General features: G+C 44.1%; 7 protein-coding genes and 1 non-coding gene across 18 annotated transcripts; 2 read left to right on the forward strand and 6 right to left on the reverse strand.

Annotated features, from left to right (window-relative positions):
* Positions 1 to 1913: 1913 nt before the first annotated feature.
* Positions 1914 to 6328, forward strand: CG12869 (uncharacterized protein). 4 transcript variants are annotated; one of them, NM_137125.3, is made up of 4 exons: positions 1914 to 1940; positions 3260 to 3592; positions 3662 to 3754; positions 3925 to 6328. In NM_137125.3, the coding sequence occupies exons 2-4, from the start codon at positions 3473 to 3475 to the stop codon at positions 5767 to 5769; spliced, it is 2058 nt and encodes a 685-aa protein (NP_610969.1). In that variant the 5' UTR covers positions 1914 to 1940; positions 3260 to 3472; the 3' UTR covers positions 5770 to 6328. The 4 variants fall into 3 exon arrangements, with proteins under 4 accessions (NP_610969.1, NP_001286420.1, NP_001369085.1 ...); NM_001299491.1 differs by lacking the exon at positions 1914 to 1940 and adding an exon at positions 2713 to 2788 and having other exon boundaries at positions 2854 to 3592; NM_001382021.1 differs by lacking the exon at positions 1914 to 1940 and having other exon boundaries at positions 3256 to 3592.
* On the reverse strand, positions 6322 to 11927 carry Polr1A (RNA polymerase I subunit A). The gene is made up of 10 exons (NM_079019.3): positions 11487 to 11927; positions 11066 to 11429; positions 9644 to 11009; positions 9091 to 9584; positions 8750 to 9035; positions 7756 to 8683; positions 7493 to 7697; positions 7315 to 7432; positions 7155 to 7254; positions 6322 to 7097 (listed from the first exon to the last, which is right to left on the reverse strand). Exons 1-10 carry the CDS (start codon positions 11827 to 11829, stop codon positions 6373 to 6375), a joined length of 4929 nt encoding a protein of 1642 aa, NP_523743.1. The 5' UTR covers positions 11830 to 11927; the 3' UTR covers positions 6322 to 6372.
* A 61-nt stretch (positions 11928 to 11988) lies between these two features.
* Blos1 (Biogenesis of lysosome-related organelles complex 1, subunit 1) lies at positions 11989 to 12721 on the forward strand. The gene is made up of 2 exons (NM_166060.3): positions 11989 to 12114; positions 12173 to 12721. The coding sequence occupies exons 1-2, from the start codon at positions 12054 to 12056 to the stop codon at positions 12553 to 12555; spliced, it is 444 nt and encodes a 147-aa protein (NP_725401.2). The 5' UTR covers positions 11989 to 12053; the 3' UTR covers positions 12556 to 12721.
* Positions 12715 to 15048, reverse strand: tra2 (transformer 2). 7 transcript variants are annotated; one of them, NM_057417.3, is made up of 7 exons: positions 14908 to 15048; positions 14695 to 14834; positions 14445 to 14636; positions 14059 to 14212; positions 13872 to 14000; positions 13215 to 13587; positions 12715 to 13153 (listed from the first exon to the last, which is right to left on the reverse strand). In NM_057417.3, coding segments are annotated over exons 3-7 (681 nt in total). In that variant the 5' UTR covers positions 14447 to 14636; positions 14695 to 14834; positions 14908 to 15048; the 3' UTR covers positions 12715 to 13130.
* Positions 13697 to 13835, reverse strand: scaRNA:PsiU5-44 (small Cajal body-specific RNA : PsiU5-44). The gene has a single exon (NR_048113.2). It is a non-coding gene; the product is annotated as a small cajal body-specific RNA : PsiU5-44 (small nucleolar RNA).
* A 211-nt stretch (positions 15049 to 15259) lies between the features above and the next one.
* Positions 15260 to 16008, reverse strand: CG12868 (uncharacterized protein). Its single transcript, NM_137127.3, has 2 exons — positions 15878 to 16008; positions 15260 to 15816 (listed from the first exon to the last, which is right to left on the reverse strand). Exons 1-2 carry the CDS (start codon positions 15909 to 15911, stop codon positions 15347 to 15349), a joined length of 504 nt encoding a protein of 167 aa, NP_610971.2. The 5' UTR covers positions 15912 to 16008; the 3' UTR covers positions 15260 to 15346.
* A 354-nt stretch (positions 16009 to 16362) lies between these two features.
* On the reverse strand, positions 16363 to 17013 carry CG33469 (uncharacterized protein). 2 transcript variants are annotated; one of them, NM_001299493.1, is made up of 2 exons: positions 16955 to 17013; positions 16363 to 16903 (listed from the first exon to the last, which is right to left on the reverse strand). In NM_001299493.1, exon 2 carries the CDS (start codon positions 16884 to 16886, stop codon positions 16404 to 16406), a length of 483 nt encoding a protein of 160 aa, NP_001286422.1. In that variant the 5' UTR covers positions 16887 to 16903; positions 16955 to 17013; the 3' UTR covers positions 16363 to 16403. The 2 variants fall into 2 exon arrangements, with proteins under 2 accessions (NP_001286422.1, NP_995836.1); NM_206114.3 differs by having other exon boundaries at positions 16363 to 17013.
* Positions 17014 to 17017: 4 nt separating this feature from the next.
* On the reverse strand, positions 17018 to 17691 carry CG33468 (uncharacterized protein). Its single transcript, NM_206115.3, has 2 exons — positions 17640 to 17691; positions 17018 to 17572 (listed from the first exon to the last, which is right to left on the reverse strand). Exons 1-2 carry the CDS (start codon positions 17668 to 17670, stop codon positions 17085 to 17087), a joined length of 519 nt encoding a protein of 172 aa, NP_995837.1. The 5' UTR covers positions 17671 to 17691; the 3' UTR covers positions 17018 to 17084.
* Between the last annotated feature and the right edge of the window lie 32 nt (positions 17692 to 17723).

Consider the following 17723-nt stretch of genomic DNA (forward strand, 5'->3'; position numbering starts at 1 on the left):
TGAGTGACACACGCCCCTTTTTAATTAATAATTAATTAATAACTCACGTAAATTGCTTAGATTGTTTGCTTTTAATAACTTATTTAAGTTCTAATTATGTATTTTTTTTATATAAATCAAGCAGCTGCAACATGATTTCTTGCTACTTCTGCCCACATTGCGTATGCGTAATAAAATCCATTCGCTTAAAATGTTCGAATTTTAAAAATATACTTAATTATTTCTGCTAATGAAATCAAAGGCCAGCCCGAAAAAGTCAGGAATTTATTGAATTTGTGTCCAAAAGTGCATGTCGAACGGGATTTAAACTAATGGGAGTTATTCAGGAAAAAAATGCATGCATAAATTCATAGCACAAATGTCTGGTCGAATTCTATCACAAGTGTTTACGACTCGTTAACTAAACGATTTCGTACACAAACATGCAACAAATATTTGCAGAGATACGCCAAAAGCAACAACGACGACATCTGATGCTATTGTTTAGCAAAAATATGAAAATATGCAACACAATTTGAATCGGTGAAGCAGTCAACCTCCGACATCGTATCAGCAGGACCTGAAACAGAAGCCATAGCAATCAGGCAGCACAGCCCACATCCCTCAGATTTTTCATCTGGGAAAATGGTGTGCGGGAAATTGGGGGAAATATACGCAGCTTGCTCTGGCAGAAAACTAAAAACTTTTGCCAGGCATTTTGTACAGACATATATACATACATATAGAAATGTGGAGCAACAAGAAACAATTGGCTTTTATTGAAGTAAAATTTAATAAAGAAGTTTTCAATATGCTTTGGCAATATGTAAACAATCAACTCGGCTCCAAAAATCATAAATATTTTCATTACGACAATGCAACAAAGGCCAAAGTTTCGGCGACTTGAGGGTTTCGGCCTCAAGTGTCCTTGTTGTTGCTATTTTTCCACATCGAGTGCAGCTGCCAAAATTTCTCAATATGCACTCCACAAATATTTGTATAAATTTCAGTACAATTTGTGTTTTCATTAAAAGGTCTTCGCTTACAAGTGTCGACTGCAAGATTTGTGTCAAACGTTACTCTGACGAATTTATTGGTCGAAGGCAAAAATACTATCAGCACTTTAATGTCACCACAATCTGTAGCCTTTGGCCAGCAAACAGCTTGAAGCGACAGGGTAGAAAAGTTGGCCAAAAAGGTGCAAAGTCCAAGTGAATTCCAGGTGGTGAAATGGAAGTCGCAATTTATAGGCTACCGAGAAAAATCTGGTAATCTGAATTGATTTACAGCATTGGTAGAAAAATTTTCATGAGCATCTAAGTCGCAGCTACTTTTCGGTTTGGATTTTTGAATGGCTTAATTTATACCTATATAGGTTTAGTTTCAATCTTCATTTTAAAATTTATAGCATCATAATTTGGACGCCCCTGATATGATTTATAATACTGATAGACGAGAGCAATTAACAAAATTTCACCTGCCATGCCAGTGGCGTCAACCTTTGTTGAGATTTTCCCGGCACTCGGCCAGGCTAATTTGTTTACAGCCAACTGGGCCACCACACACACAGACAAGCACATGAGCGCATATAGGACAAACTAGGCCGACATTGCCATTTATAATAATTGAACAGCGACCCGCACAAAACCAAACTGCGAACCGTCGACGGTTGCAGGCATAAATTGATTAACTTCCCATTGGCCGGGTCAAAAGAAAGTGCGGTGGCAGCGGAGAAGGGTGGGGGAGATGGCGACTCCAGTGGGGCGTCCATTTAAATGTGCTCTTGGTAATTCATAATTAACCGAAAATGATGTACGTCGCTTCAGCTAAATTTTTTCTAAAACTAACACTAAAACAAGCACTATATAATTTTCATCATTTTTTGTATTTGTTGTACTATGTTTTATAGGATTTTGAGATTTACTAATAAATAGAATATACATTTGATGCAGTACTTTTATGTAAGAACTGTCTGATTATTTTGGCCAGTGCATTTCTGTAGGTCTGCCAGATTGGCTGCTGGCGAGGTCGATTTTGTGCTGGTAATCCGCGCAGGTCTACAAACAAATTCCGATTTAAACTAATTAAAATACATAATTTTGGTACATGATGCTGGAGCACTCGCCGCTCTCCCACAATTCTCGCATCCAAGTTAATTGCGGCTATTCCGGCAGATGCCATCCAGCGATCGACCATCCAACTCCACAGACCGGAACTACGCAACGGCGAGCAGAGTCACCGACTCTCTGGCAAACTAACAACATCGGATTGTGATTCGGACTTGGAATCGGAATCGGAATCGGATCCACACCATCCCATTCAGCCACCACCGGCAACAGCATATTGGGCAAGTGGAGAAATTACGGCAGCATTATGGTACATTATCTGCGCTGCAGACCCCAAAAACCCAGCGACAACTTCATTTGCCACAGGCGGGAGTGAGATGGCACGAGGGTGGGAAAGAGGCAGGAATAGAGAGTTGTGAAGCAGAGAAAAATTTATGTTTGACATTAACAGCAGTGCGGAATTCAATGAAAAACAAGAACGAGGGAGGGTCGAGAAGTTTAAATAGTTATCCACATATCTTGAAGTTATAAAAGCCATGGAAATGCATAGCTTAAACATAGGAACTGTAGATACATCGAAAATCATAATTGTTTCAGTTTGCTGAAGAAGACTGCCCAAAGAATATGCTAGAATTTGAGCGTATAATATAGACAGCCTCTAGACAATTTAATTAAACTTACACATGAGAGATGAATTCAGTCTGATTCTGCGAAATGCCGAGGCACAACCTATGCCTTACTGAGTGAGTAATGAGTAATTAATTTATGTGAAAAATTAATAAATGGTGAAAAACCATACAAATGTTAGAAAATAGGAAAGATACTCTAATAACCCCCGATCCACCCTCGTTGGGACTTAATTGTGGCCATTCGGGAGAGCTGCCTCTTGGGTTTTAGGGTCCAGATCGACATGAAGTTGAGGTCCGTTACCATGGCCGTATAAGCAACCTGCCCAACGCGCCGCTGCTTTCCACACTCATTTCGCTGCTGAATGGAATGGATGGTTGGTATGTTGGTTGGTGGTGTCGCTGGTGTTTTGATCTATGGATGCATGAATGATTCGCTGCGCACCGCAGCAGCAAAAGCAACAACGGCGTAATGACACCAGAAAACAATTGAAATAATTCTAGCAGAAATTTTTGTTAGCTCAGCGACCCAGGGCAGCAGCCTAACTTTATTCGTGGTGTGTGTGTTTCACAATTTGTTTTTTGTAGCTCAGTTTTCATTTCAACACCGAGCGAACGAAAAGTTGCAGCGAAAAAACCGAAAATTCTGTGAAATATACATATCTATATATTTTGTGGTCGAAAAAAAGTGCAGAAAAACGACGTACGATAATTAATAAATGCGCTTAAATGCGCCATGAACTATGCAAAAGTTATGTGCTAAAAGTGAGAGCTAACAAGTGAGCGTTGCAACTGGCAATCATGTGGAATGCATTAAGGATTCAGCAGATTTTGCGTCTACTCCCGATCCTGATTCACCTGTCGCCATACATTTCCGCCCAACAGACGCACATTAAATTGGAGCAAGGGGATCTCATTGGGGTGAGGACATACCACTTTGGAAATAAATTATTCTACTTTAATGCGCTAAAACTTCATCTTTGCTTCCAGCTCAAGGTCTTTCCGGATGGGACACGTGGCGCTGTCTACGCCTTTCTGGGCATTCCCTACGCCCAGGCGCCCATCAACGAACTACGATTTGCTGTAAGTAATGAAGGAACATAGATCTCATTTTATTTAGGCATGCATCTCTTAAATACATAGATACTATTTGTTTTGAACACCATTGAGCAGTCATTGGGTTTACAATGAGTTCTCTTTAATTGGCCCACATTTGATTAGCAACGATTGAAGTTAGATATTTTCGTTTCCAGCCCGCCAAGCCGAGCTCCAGCTTCAACCGCACCCTCCAGGCCACCACCATGCAGCCGCTGTGCCCGCAGCTCGCGAACACCATCTACGACGAGAGCTCCGATGGCTCCATGCCCAGATCAGTGAGCACCGACGAGGACTGCCTGTACCTGAACATTTGGACACCGGAATCGGGAATGCGGTACGGCAAGCTGCCCATAGTGGTCATTGTCACGGGTGAGGAGTTTGCCTACGACTGGCCCAGAAATCGCATCAATGGCTTGGATCTGGCCGGAGAGGGCATTGTGGTAGTCAGTGTCCAGTACCGAAATAATATCTACGGATGGCTGAGTCTAGGCGAACAGCATCGTAATGTGCCTGGAAATTATGGCCTAAGTGATGTTCAGATGGCACTGCGGTGGATTCGAAGGAATGCAGATGCCTTTGGCGGCAATCCAGATCACATTACTCTTCTGGGTCATGGGAGTGGAGGAGCACCTCTGGCACTAGTTGCTACTTTGGAGGATTCCAGCCAGGTTAAACAACTGGTGCTCATGTCACCCGGTCCCATTATGCGAGCCTTGGGTCAGAATCACCAAAAATGGATAGTGGAAACTGGTCAAGTGCTGGTACAGAAATTGGGCTGCCAATTTGAGGAGGCACAACGTCGCCAGTTGATGGGTTGTCTGAGGCGCAAGAGCCGGGAGGACTTGCTCCGTGCATACGAAAGCGTTTATAACCATGGCAACGGAAGCTCCCAGCTGGGAGTAATACTACCCGAAGGATTGCCACTCGAACAACGCCTTCGTAACAAAACATTGCCCCCCGTACTGCTGGGCATCACCTCCAACGAAGGAGCCTTCCTGCAGGACTACTGGCTGGACGTGGCCAGGGAGGGTCAGGTGGCGCTACATAAGTACATCAATCACACATTGTTGCCGAATGTGATGCGAGCACTGGAGTCGGTGGGTGAGGAGAGCTCCACGCAACTGGCGGCCATTAGATGGAGGTACTTCAATGGCAAGGGAGAGGGTGTCAGCCACTTGCTGGCTGGAATGCAACGACTACTCTCGGAATCACTCTATGAGTTACCGTACTCACGAATCTTGGAGCTTTTAAATGGAACCACTAGCTATGCCTATGTATTCGACCACTCCCACTCGATGGACATGCGAGGCAGAAGAAATCTTTTTGGCGGAGCCTCCCACAGCTCAGATCTCCCACTTCTCCTCGGTCCGAGTCTGTTTCAGCAGATAGCTCGTCGAAGATTCAGTGGCGAGGAGGAGCAGCTCTGTCGCAAAATAAGAGGAGCATTTGCGAACTTCATTAAAAATGGCAACCCCACTCCGGGGCGGATATACGACGGCTGGTTACCGTACAACAAGGAGAACCCATTCGTTTATAGCTTGGGAGAGCAAGCAAAGACGCCGCAGACAGGATCAGTCGATGAGGCTGAGGTGGATAAGCTACTTAGAGGGGAGACAGGAGCTCCAGGGCTAGATAGAAGCTTATCGCGTAGCAACCGCCACGATACCTATCGAGCAGCACCCTCCAATTCCTACACGGCCAGCAATCAACTGGATTCGGGCTACTCCAATCACTTGCAAATGGTTTACGGATTCTGGCAGGTGTTAATGCCACTGGAAAGAGAGGAGGACTTGAGGGGAGGAGGAGCTCTGGGCCAGCGGGTACGACTCTTGGAAGCGAGTGCCGATGCAGCACGCTACCGCCAGGGATTCTATGCGATGTTGGGATTGGTGTGCCTACTCCTTGCCTGCCTGTGTCTGTGCGTTTATCTACTCAAAAGAGATCCGAATGCAATGAGAAGACGCAGTGCATCCTCGGCATCAGATTGCTACAGCTTATGACATAAGTGGTTTCGTTGGACGACCATCTTTGGGGGCCGGAAGGACGAGGTGCCATCCACCTCGGGCATTGCTAATGTCGAGTCCTGGCGCAAAGGTGGTCGTGCAACGAAACGGGAGCAGGATGGAAGCGGAGCAGTTGAATCTGGAGGTGGAGACGGTAATCTTGAGGGGGAGCGACGAGAACAGGTCCTCAACAAACAACGGACAAGACGTCCCAGGCAGTTGCAACCGTACGATTTCAAGATTACCCACCCTATTGGAGGAGCAGGAGTTGGAGCAGGATTCGGAACAGGAACTGCAGGAGGTGTCAGAAATGGAGGAGGAACACGAGCTGGAACGGTTTCCGGATTTGGAGGTACACTTGGAACTGTTGAGGAACTCCTGGACCCTGTTGCCGGCCAATTCGAGCCGAGTGTGGCTGTTAGGAACTGGCAATACCAGTTGACTTGTGATAAGTTCTGAAAGCAAACCAAAAATTTTCATTGTAGTTTTGTATATGTACTTTTAACTTAAATGTTTACACTTCTCCGTGATTAAATAAACCAACATTTTACACGTTTAATGTATGTTTATTTAAAAAATTTCAATTTATATTTAAACAAATTAACAAATTTTCGTCAGCAACTCAAAGGCACCAGTACCATTCCGCACCGGGAGGCCAACCATCAAACGACTCGACGGCGAGCTAAGCTCATCCGCTCTGCCGAATCCAGCGGCGCTCTTGAGGAACTGCAAGCTGGACTCGAAGGACATCTGCTGCAGGGGCGACGAGGAGTGCTCCATGCCCTTGCGTGACAACGGTTGGAAAGTGCCGTCGAAGGTCATGTAATCGGCAATTAGCGACAGGTGGCGGCGATCCACAGTAATTCCGTAGACCTTGAACACATTGCTCACTTCCTTAACGATCACTTGAGACGCTGCTTCGATGCCGTACGTCCTAGCAATCGCGTGAATGTCATTGGAGTAAAGGCGGTTCAGATCAAGAATCTTGTTGTGCTGGAACATCTCGCCAATATTAATGCCGTCGGTCTTTAGGAGCTGGTCATCATCGGTGCCTTTGTAGATAATGGCCCGCTTGATGTGCTGCACTTGGTGGACCACACTCTTGCCCGCCAACTCCCGGATTATGGAGGTAAGATCGGGCTTCTGGTACCGCACACTCAGATTCAACTTGACCTGGCACCACAAATGGTTCTCCTTGTCGTAGGTGTATGCTTTGACCATATCGTTGCTCAGCAACCTCTCTACCGCTTTATCATCGCCATCATTATCATTACCATCCTGACCCTTTTCCTCGTCGTCCTCATCCTCCGCCTCGTCGTCATCGTCTGAAAATCAGTTGTTAGTATTAACACCTCTAGGAATATACAAGATTTGTAGCATACCATTAGCATCATGGAGTTCCTCGACGTCGTCTGGGTCGTCGTAGTCCTTCTCATCTGTTTTGCGTTGCTTAAGCTTTACTCCAGTTGCATCGTCATCGTCCTTTACAAACAGTATATACATATGTATTTACAATTCCAAGTTTTGTTAGACATAACTTACGTTATCGTCTGATGAATCATCATCATTAGCCTTGGCCTTAGAACGGCCCACTTCATCGCCGTTGTCCAAATCGTTATCATCTTCTTTATCAGCGTCCTTTTTGTCGTCTATTACAACTCTGAAATTACAGAAGATGTATTACTTAAAGTATTCAGGGACCTAGCGCTAGTTGGCTTACATTTTCGTTGTCCTAGAAGCATTTGAAACCTTCAAGATGGCGCGAATCAGTTGTTTAAAAAAGGTCTGGTGCATGTATTTGATTATATGTTTGGGTCGTACACCATAGTCCTCCTTATAGACCTCTCTGGGCAGGAATTGGAAGCGCATATCATACTCATAAGATCGCTCCGGGTCCAGAGTCAAACCAGTGCTAACGTGGACGTCTATATAAGGGAATTTTCATCATTGTATACGTATAATAATTTACATTTATGCACTCACATTCTAAAAGGTTTGCCAACGTCACTGAATTTAGATTTATGCGCAGCTTTTCCGCCTGATGCTGCTGACCAGGCTTTATGGGTATATCCATAGACGGCGTTTTGATGTTTGATGAGGCCAGCATGAGAATTTCTCGTAGTCGAGGAATACCCAGAGTCACGTTCATCTCACCACGACCCGCAAAATGGAAAGTGTTCAATGTCATCTGAGTCGAGGGTTCTCCTATCGATTGGGCTGCTATCAGACCCACTGGTTCACCTGGCGCCGCCAGTGACTTAATTGTCTTTACTCGCATAATATCGGCTATAGTCTCCTTCAGTGCTGGCTTCCTCTTAGCATAATCGGTAATGAGTTTCCTCGTTCTTTCTGACACACTGCCATAGTAAAGATCCTGCTTGTATACAGCTACCGTGGGATCTGGACAACGGGCGTACTTCTTGCGGTATAAAGCCTTGTCCTCTGCATCGGCCTTTTTCCATAACTTTAGGAGGCCCTCATCAAAGCGCCGACGCCCTGTTTTGCTATTAATCTCATTGGGTCGCTTCACCTCCACCTCCTCGCGGAGCTCCTCGGAGAAATGAGTGAAGGCGGCACGTAGCTTAGCTGGCTTTTTCTTCTCCCAGCTGCGGATGTGTTTCTCGTGGCGCTGGACCTTGGCTAGCTGTTCCTCATCCTTCATCAATTGAAGTTGAGCAGGGCGTAGAATTGCCGTTGCATTCTGTGTAAGGAAGTCTGCACAGAACTTATCGTTGAAAAACTTTGACTTCAGAATGTCTAAACCATCCTCGCCATATAGGAACTGAACCACACTATTGTCACTATCGCGTACAGTAAGATCATAATGGACACTTAGCCCCTCCAGATGTTTAATAAGACAGCGTTGAAGATAACCGGAACGCGATGTTTTCACAGCAGTATCAATGAGACCCTACAATTTTATAAAGGTAAATAATAAATACTCGTAGAAAATTTTCGGAAATTATTTCACACATACTTCACGACCAGCCATGCAATGGAAGAAAAAGTCCTGCGGCTGAATGCCGGTCATAAAACGTCCATCGATAAAACCTCCAGACTTGGGCGAGGTTTCGAAGGATGTAAAGCTTGGCAGAGACTTGCCGGATATCATCAAAGGCGGTCGCTTTCCTTCTAACTCAATTTGTCCGAGCAGACAGGAGATTTGCATGGTGTTCACCATGGATCCCTTGGCACCAGATAGAACCATCAATTGCAGATTGTTTGATGGGAACTTGGTAATAAGACCTCTGGGCAGACAAGTACTAGAAAAAGAAAAAATGTTAATATGACCTGTTGATCGGTTTTGAATGAACTCACCTATTAATGTCATTTGTGTAGCCATCCAAGAGTGATTTGTATTTACGATCCAAAAGCACTCGGAACTTCGAATCCTTTACATATGCCGCTTCCATTTTCTCAACCAGCTCATCGTGCGGCGGCTCATCTTCCAATTCTAGAGCAGCAGCTACTGCGCTGTTTCCCACATTGCGACACTCGCGAATAATCTTCCTTCTCTTACGATCTGCTACGTCGGTAACAAGAATATCCTTGACACCCAAAGTAAAACCTTCCAGTTGCAGGAAAAAGGTAAATACTTTCGTGAAAGCGGTAAGCAGCAAAGTTGACACATCGCCGCCGTATAGCTCATACATGCAGTGAATCAATCCATACGTGGTGGCCCCATACTGTTGTTTATCCAAAACACCAACAAGCAGTTCTCCGTTTCTGATTTGCACTTGGCTTTCGCTTAGGTCGTTTCCTTCTGGATTTGTGCCACAAATGGGCGGTCGTGGACGGGACACGTTCCAATTCTGAAAGTCACAGAAGTTGATAAAAAAAAAGGTATATAATTTACTTTAAACGTAATTACCTTTCCAGCAATCTTGGCAAATGAATCCAGATTAATTCTTTCGTATCCCTCGGGAATTATGTTGATGATAATGGTGGACAAGATCTGCTTTCCAGACCAAAGCACAGCTGGCTTTAAAATAGTCGGTGGCAGCAGCTTGATATCCTTTTTAAGTTGAGATAGTCCCTGAAACACCAATTGCTGGTAGTCTTCACGATTAAAGAATCGTCCACGAATCGACAGCTTTACACCCGAAATGACGTGATCCTGAATGAGACCACCCAACGGTGTGCCGTCCTTGGGCACCAAATAGTTGCTGGCCACATTCACTAGGTTGTAAGCTTCCGCCCTCGCCACCTCACTCTGCGGATAGTGGGCATTCATTTCATCGCCATCAAAATCGGCGTTGTATGCCTTGCAGTTTGAGTAGTGTAGACGGAAAGTCTTCTCACCATGCAAAATGCGAGCCTTGTGACCCATAATCGATGGCTTATGCAGCGAGGGCTGTCGGTTAAGCAGTAGGACGTCGCCATTGAGAACATGCCGATGAACGATCTTAATGCCATCCTTGGGATTCGACAAAAGTAGCTTGGCCAAACTCTCACGCTTGGAGGCATTGTCCGCCGGTATATATGTGGTGAATCCGTTCTTGTCCTGTATATAGTTCGCTCCGGGATGCACGTCCGGACCGTTCATAACCATTTTGCGCAGCTCTGTAACATTCCATTCGGTCACGGGCACGGGATACGACAGTTTCTTCGCAAAAATATCTGGGATGCCAATCTCATCCACATTTATATTGGGATCCGGCGTAATGACAGTACGAGCGGCGTAATTAACACGTTTGCCCATCATATGGCTTCGAATGAGACCACTCTTCTTTTCAATGATTTGCTTCAGACCTTCACCAGATTTCATTTCTCGGGACATATTCACATCGAGGAGAACATCCACCGACATTTGAAGAGCCAACCAAGCCGTATACAATTTCTCATGAGCTGTTTCACCCTTTAGGGTCTGATAGGCGGCCTTAGCCTCTTCTGTGAGCTTTTCCTGGCCGCCCTTCATGTACTTGAGTACCACATTCAATACATGGTTGTTTTCAATGATGTTTATGTAGATGTCCGTTTGGGGATTTCCCTTTAGCATGTCACCGACCATGTTCAGTGGTCGAGCGCGCGGCGGCGTCACCGGAAGCGTGTCCATGAAGAACAGATCCACCGGCGAACGATCGCCCTGAGTCAAATCCGTGTTGCTTAGCCCCAAAACAGGCACTAGCAGCTTTAATAGTTCAGGGTAATTTGCGTATATCTGGCGCAGATAACGACGACATTCGTCTGCGAAGATCACTTTATTCTGACCACCGGTTTCTGCGCCCGTGCCAACGCTGACAAGAGAAGTTATATTAGAAATTATCTGGTGTTGTGTAAGTGGCCTACTTACCGTTCTTTAATATCTGCCAAAGTCACGTAGAATACCAGCCTACGATGCATATAACGCACGAAACGCATAGACTTGTTACAGTGCCTGCACTTCTTGCCCAGTCGCTGCAGTGCCGAATGCGTAATGGCTGTGCGCAGGGAACAGCTCGTCTTAGTGGAGTTGCTGGAGTTCTTCTCATTTTTTTCCAGCAGTTTATACATGGCAGCAATGTGTGGGTGCACCATATCGCCGTTTTTGATGGCTACCAGATTTTCGGTGTTTTGGCACACAATTTCTGACTTGAAGAGTTCCAACTCCTGCGCCTCGATGATGTACCCAGCGTCGATTAGGCGCAGCTGTAACATAATTATCTCACATTCGTGATCTGCAATAGAGCAGCTGTTAGCTGATAATTAGATAATAAAAGTAAGTCGTTAGTTACCCTTCATCTGCAGCTTGTAGCAGTGCAAACAGAATATGCAGAGAAGTCGCTGCACAAACTTAATGAAGAAGGGATTGTAGACGGGCGTGCCTAGCTCTATGTGGCCCATATGGCCCGGACAGTCCTGCAACTTAAGACACGTCCCACAGGGATCCATGCACCGGCCGTAGGAGCCCATTCGGATGTCGTATAGACCACCGGGTATCGCGTGTCCCAGTGCATCGAACGTGATGCCCGTGATCACCTTCACTACGCTCAGTTTGCGGATCTCCTGGTCCGTGAACACGGCGAATTCCAGGTCCGAAGGGAACATGTGCACGTCCATCGCGCGTTTAGACCCCATTTTGCCTTATTTAAGCCACGATTTCTATAAAAACTCGAGAAAAAGATGAGCGCAACAGCCGCGCACGTGTGTGGCTATTAGAGGTGGAACCGTATCGATTTTAACGGTCAATCTGCTTATCGAAATTATCTATCGGTCTTGGCTCGTCTTTAGCAAATCAGCTGATTTCAAGTGTTTGGACAAAAATTGTTTTTTCTTTGGATTTGTTTGCAATAAGCTTGAATATGTTAACTTCCATGGTTAAGGAGCATCACAAGGAGCAGGCGAAGCGAAAACAGGAACAGGGTACAAGGCCAATTGTAGTTTGTATTTGGCACAAACGATTACAAGGCTTAAATTTCAGAGGTGCGTCGAAAGGAGGCAATAGAAGCGTCCAATGAGCTCACTCAGTCTCTGGTGGACACCCTAAATGTGGGCGTGGCTCAGGCCTACCTGAACCAGAAGCGGCTGGACGCAGAGGCAAAGCAACTGCACTTGGGCGCCACCAATTTCGCCAAGCAGACCCACCAATGGCTGCAGCTCATCGACCAATTCAGCACTGCCCTAAAGGATCTCGGCGACGTGGAGAACTGGGCACGCAGCATAGAGGGGGACATGCATACGATTAACCAGACCCTAGAGCTGGCCTACAAAGCCTCTCGAGCGACACAGACATCGAGCGGAGCAGGTACATCCCTGGAGGCCTCTACTTCAGCGTCGGCAAGTGCAAATCCCAGTGCTACTTGAGCGTTTTCCAAAGAATGCATTTGTATCCTGTGGAGATCCATTGAGTAAGTGTATGACCGGTTCTGCTTCCCATACAAACTTAGTTAATCCTAATTAAACTGAAATTTATAGAAGCTTAAGTAAATGATATGTACGACCAATTCAATAAAACGCCCATTCACAAGTTAATCGTCGCTTCTGTACAAATTAATCTTTATTTTGTACCTGCTGCACAATTGCATTTATAATTAAAATTAGTTTAATGTTATCATTATCAGTTTGCTGCAGTTCCTTTAAAATACATATCACAATCCATGCGGACCTCTGTATGTAATGTTGGTAATTGATTTGATATTTACAATTTATGTTTTTATACAGCATTAATAATAGTAACCGAATTATTATGATTAAAGGGTGTTTTGGGTGAATAATTAATTAATCTAGTTGCGAACTGTTCGCCAACCAAATGCATTAGATGGGATAGGATTCACCAAAACAATATTTCAGTCGTATGCTCCTTTACAGCCCGTTTGACACAATCCAGTTGGGCGAACTTAGGAGCACGAGTTAATGAAGTAGCCTCCTCCCCAGGCGCTTTAATAGCGCGATGAAGTTCGACCTAATCGTGGAAAATATACAGGATAAACGTTTGATTAAATAGACGGAGGAATAAACTTTACGTAGTTGCGGAGAGCGTGAACGGCTGTAGCTCCTGTTGCGAGTGTAACGGTTGCGACTAGGGCTCCTGCGGAGATTACGGTCGTAGCGATCGTTGCGGTAATCATAGCGATCACGATAGTTGTCATAGGGCGAAGCGGAGCGATCGTGATACACACGGCGTCCTCTACGCGGTGAAAATGAGCGTGGAGCTTTTCCACGCGGCTGACGACCCAAATACACACCCGGAGTTGGGGTATGAGCCCGTTGGGTTATAGAGAAATCGACGCGAATACGGCGACCATCCACTTCTATTCCGGAGCAGCTGTCCTTAGCCGCGCGGGCATCGCTGAGTTTCTCAAAGTAAATGAAACAAAAGCCCCGGGAACGCTGTGTCTGTATGTCAGAAGTTATTAAGGGTTAATCTACGTTTGTGAACTTGAACTTTCCTAACAACTGAACACATATTGATTTCGGGAGATCAATATTTCCTTCGAACAATATGCCACTGTGACAGCAAGCCTTTAGCTTTTAGTTTGGAATACACAAAAACTCACAATCGCTATCAAATTTTATCTAGCCAGAAATTAAGACAAAACTGCAGGGCTTCAGCGGATTTGTCTACACAAAAGGATTCAGGCAGGAAATATCTTAGCAATGCTTATCGAAAACCGACTTACTTGTGCGTCAATCACCATCTGGATGCGTTCGATAGGTCCGTACTTGTTGAACAGCTCGCGTACCTTGTGCTGCGAGGTATTTGTGTTCAGTCCAAAGACTCCTATGCAGCGGCTTGCTTGTGGATGTTCCTGAAACGCCGAAGATCTTTAGGATTGAAAGGAGGCATTAATCGGCAGAATGGCTTACGCGAGACTTGTGCATTCGTTCGCGATCGCGTGATGAACGTCCGGAGCGATGACGCGGCTCCGGTGGCGGCGACTCCGAGGAGGAACGCGAACGGGAGCGTCGGCGAGAGGAGGACCGCTGGTGCCGGCGACTGCCACAGTAATCGTAGTCAGACCTTGATTCGATGTGGAATGGAATGAAATAAGATTATCTTGCGGTTCGTTCTTGAGGGTCTTGAAAAGTTTTGTATTTCGTGTGGATTTCGGGTGGTTCTTGCACGCCTTGGTAACTGACAGTTGGAAAATTTGTGTGACTTGACAAATGCTACGGTTGGGTTCGACCTCTTTCGGCCAAATTCTTTGGTAGTTGGACGTAGAATGAAAATGATTGCTTCGGTGGGTTCTTACATAGTGATGTTCGTTGGTTGGTTGGTTGGTTGGTTGGTTTCTTCCAATGAAATGAAATCGGCTTGAATGATTTTTGGTTTTAACTTTCTTGGCAAGAGCACCAGCTGAATCGGCTGAGGGGGCAAATCCAAATGAAAGGGCCCTATGACAGTTGAACCTTTTTTCCAAACTGCCAGTCAAAACTACTCGATGCTTCATGTCAAAAGAGGTATCGTTTAGGGTCGTCTCACATATGTGTGTACACATTTACCTGCGGTCCTTGTGTCCGGATGAAGTTGTCCCCGCTGACGATGATGACGCCGATCGCTTGTGTTTATATCTGGCGCTGCAATGGAGACGCCCGCTACTGAGTGGCTCCCGATCCATTGGCTTTTTGCTTACCTATCGAAACTTCGCTTATCGGAGCAATGGTGGCGAAAAAAGAAGATGAATGGGTGCACACTATTTGGATTGCCGTTCTTACCATTTTTGAGGGTTTGATTCCCTGCTATATTGCACACCCAATCAGTGTTTACCAATTAATTGATAGCCTTTGGCAGGTTTTATTTATTCTGTCTGCGTTTAGAAAGACGCACGCTTCAACAGGGGTGGCGATAGGTGAGGACGTGCGTTATCGATTGGCACTTTAACCCTTATGCGGCGTTGTCATCCATTTAGAAAAAAAAAACACAAGCGGAATTTATTTAATGTTATCGAATATATTTAACAAATTAAATCAGCATAATTATTATGTACTTTATTCAACGAAATATAGGAAAATAAACAAAATTTGTACTACAAGAAAACAATACTATTTGATTGGTTAGCAAACCATTATGTTATATGGATTTTGTAATAGTACAATTTATTATTCTTGCTTTTAGATAGTCATATACAAATTTAATCCTAAATCACAGGTTAGTTTAGCGATACCGCATAGACCACATATTCTTCACCATCACATAATTATATAGTCTCTGGTGTTCCAGATGATGCAGATCCGTGATGGTTTTCACCACTCGCTCGTCGTTGAAGTGGCTTTTAGGTGGGGCTTCCAGGAGATTTCCCGTCGTAAACCACTTTAGGTTCGAGAAGTGCTTTCTCACACTGTCCCGCAGAGCAACTCCACTGAAAACTGGTGTGCGGTACAGATCAAACATATTCTTCTTGCCATACTTCTCGTGGATCTCATCAACGGTCTTGTCCAGATCAGGCTGCTTGGCGTGATATATGACCCATAGTTTTCTTTGTGGGGCACGGAGATCTGTCAAGCTAAGAACTCCAAAGAATTCTACTATGTAGGGATTGAGTTTGGGTGTTTCAGCTTTTGGTTTTAGACAGAACAATTTTCTCAAATGGCTGTCGATTTCCTCATCCAGGTTGTAATCTCCTTCTGCGAATCGGTTGTTAATCATCGTTGATGTTCCAAATAAATAATTTGCCGTTTTAATTACCCGTGTTCTTATCAGTTACTGAATTCGTTGTCATATTTTAATAACGAGGTGACTCTTGCTTCTCTGACTTCTGAATGCGTGTTAACTTCCTACGCACTCTTATTAAATACCCAACAAATACGATTTCAACTGATTTGTATAAAGTTTGTTTCGTTTTGTTTACGATTTCCAATTTCACAACAAAAGAGCTTTTTGAAGCAACCCTGTGGCCTATCAAAAAACAGTGAGCTTTTAATGCGCTTGTTTCTTTTTAATACCTATTAATGCAGACAACTAGGGTGTTTATGTTTGTTGATTAGGATGATCGGATGACTGTGTCTTTAGACTCCAAGGTATATACTATTATGTACTACTATATTATAACCGCAAGCTACTTGTGTGTGTATATATTTTATTCGACATATTTTTATAAATCATTTAACTTGACCAATAGGTTGTAAAATGTATAATAATACCCCCTATCAACAAATACACATGCCGCTTTTAGTCAACAGATGTCGACTGTAAGTCGATGTTTTTAGTTAGTTTAATGTTTAGCAGGAGGTGGTTTTTGATCATTATACCGCTCAAACCAGGCGTGTTGTATCATTATATAGTCAAAGATTCTTTTTTGCTCCTTGTTATGCAAGTCCGAAACAGTTTTCACTAGTCTTTCATCATTATAATAACTATTTAGTGGAGCTTCCAATTGATTTCTGCTTGTGAACCATTTTAAGTTGGAGAAATATTCTCTGACGACTTTATGAAATCCCACTCCGCTGAATGTGGCGATCTGAAATATTTCTCTGACATTCCTATTGCCATATTTCTTTCGAATCCTTTCCAGAACCTTTAACCTTTCTAATCTAAGGCCATAATAAATGTACCACCGTTTTTGGGCAGCGACATTTGGTTCGTCAATACTGAATATTCCGAAATATTCTATCGTATCAGCATCCAACGACGTAGGTTCTGCAACTGACTTCATATAAAATAGACGTCTCCAGTACTTTTCCAATTTATCGTCCATGTTGCTAATATTCCCTGCTATTAAGAAATATAATCAGATGAAAACTTAAGGTGATTCATAGGCTTTGCCCATTGATAAGTGTGCGGCAATTTTGCCTTCCTACCTCAACAAGCGTTAAAAGAATACTGGTTAGCATTTATTGGCATTTATTATTTTAAAGCTTTATTCTAGAAAGTCTTATACATAAATGAAAATATTTTATGCATTTATGTTTCGATATGTACACGATTTATACAGATTACTCCTAGACATAAGGTAATCGAAGTATCTTCTCCTTTCGTTCTGATATAAATCTGCAATTGTGTTAACCACTTTCTCATCATTAAGGGAGCTACCTAGCGGGGCTTCCAAAATGTTTCCTTTTACGTGCCACTTAAGCCCTTTAAAGTGGTTCTTAACACGGGATCGCATTCCAGCCCCTGTATATACCGGTTTTCTGAACAGCTCGTACATATTCTTTTGGCCATATTTACGATGGATCTGATCCACAGTTTTGTCCACCTGATCTGTTGTCGCATAGTACATGTACCACAGTTTTCGGCGAGGCGCTCGAACATCGCTTAAACTCAGAACTCCAAAGTACTCCACTTCGGTTGGAATGTACTCATTTTTAGTATCGATTTCCTTTAGGCAAAACACACTTCGCAAATACCTTTCCAGTCGCTTTTCTAAATCGGGATATGCACCTGTAGATTATTATATACATATGTGCATCATTATAATATGCCTCTGTAAAGTTTTAACTAAACTTACTATTGGGAGCTTCAACAGCAGATGTTGTCATCTTGAAAAATTTGTTGTTAATAGAAACGGTTTTTCCCCTGCGCAACTTTTATA

Source organism: Drosophila melanogaster, chromosome 2R (assembly GCF_000001215.4).
Source record: "Drosophila melanogaster chromosome 2R".
In the NCBI taxonomy this organism is placed as follows: domain Eukaryota; kingdom Metazoa; phylum Arthropoda; class Insecta; order Diptera; family Drosophilidae; genus Drosophila; species Drosophila melanogaster.

Bases quoted from the DNA above. Each gene is read 5' to 3' on its own strand.
- CG12869 (NM_137125.3), top strand. From the start codon at position 3,473: ATGTGGAATGCATTAAGGATTCAGCAGATTTTGCGTCTACTCCCGATC. The intron at 3,593-3,661 runs GTGAGGACATAC...CTTTGCTTCCAG, and splicing joins AGCAAGGGGATCTCATTGGG to CTCAAGGTCTTTCCGGATGG. The intron at 3,755-3,924 runs GTAAGTAATGAA...TTTCGTTTCCAG, and splicing joins TCAACGAACTACGATTTGCT to CCCGCCAAGCCGAGCTCCAG.
- Polr1A (NM_079019.3), bottom strand. From the start codon at position 11,829: ATGGGGTCTAAACGCGCGATGGACGTGCACATGTTCCCTTCGGACCTG. The intron at 9,036-9,090 runs GTGAGTTCATTC...TTCTTTTTCTAG, and splicing joins TACACAAATGACATTAATAG to TACTTGTCTGCCCAGAGGTC. The intron at 7,698-7,755 runs GTGAGTGCATAA...TCCCTTATATAG, and splicing joins GTTGGCAAACCTTTTAGAAT to ACGTCCACGTTAGCACTGGT.
- Blos1 (NM_166060.3), top strand. From the start codon at position 12,054: ATGTTAACTTCCATGGTTAAGGAGCATCACAAGGAGCAGGCGAAGCGA. The intron at 12,115-12,172 runs GTACAAGGCCAA...CTTAAATTTCAG, and splicing joins GAAGCGAAAACAGGAACAGG to AGGTGCGTCGAAAGGAGGCA.
- tra2 (NM_057416.3), bottom strand. From the start codon at position 14,810: ATGGATCGGGAGCCACTCAGTAGCGGGCGTCTCCATTGCAGCGCCAGA. The intron at 14,213-14,694 runs GTAAATGTGTAC...CATCGAATCAAG, and splicing joins TCCGGACACAAGGACCGCAG to GTCTGACTACGATTACTGTG. The intron at 13,588-13,871 runs GTAAGTCGGTTT...TCTGACATACAG, and splicing joins AGATGGTGATTGACGCACAA to ACACAGCGTTCCCGGGGCTT.
- CG12868 (NM_137127.3), bottom strand. From the start codon at position 15,911: ATGACAACGAATTCAGTAACTGATAAGAACACGG. The intron at 15,817-15,877 runs GTAATTAAAACG...ACCGATTCGCAG, and splicing joins AGTAACTGATAAGAACACGG to AAGGAGATTACAACCTGGAT.
- CG33469 (NM_001299493.1), bottom strand. From the start codon at position 16,886: ATGGACGATAAATTGGAAAAGTACTGGAGACGTCTATTTTATATGAAG.
- CG33468 (NM_206115.3), bottom strand. From the start codon at position 17,670: ATGACAACATCTGCTGTTGAAGCTCCCAATA. The intron at 17,573-17,639 runs GTAAGTTTAGTT...AATAATCTACAG, and splicing joins TGCTGTTGAAGCTCCCAATA to GTGCATATCCCGATTTAGAA.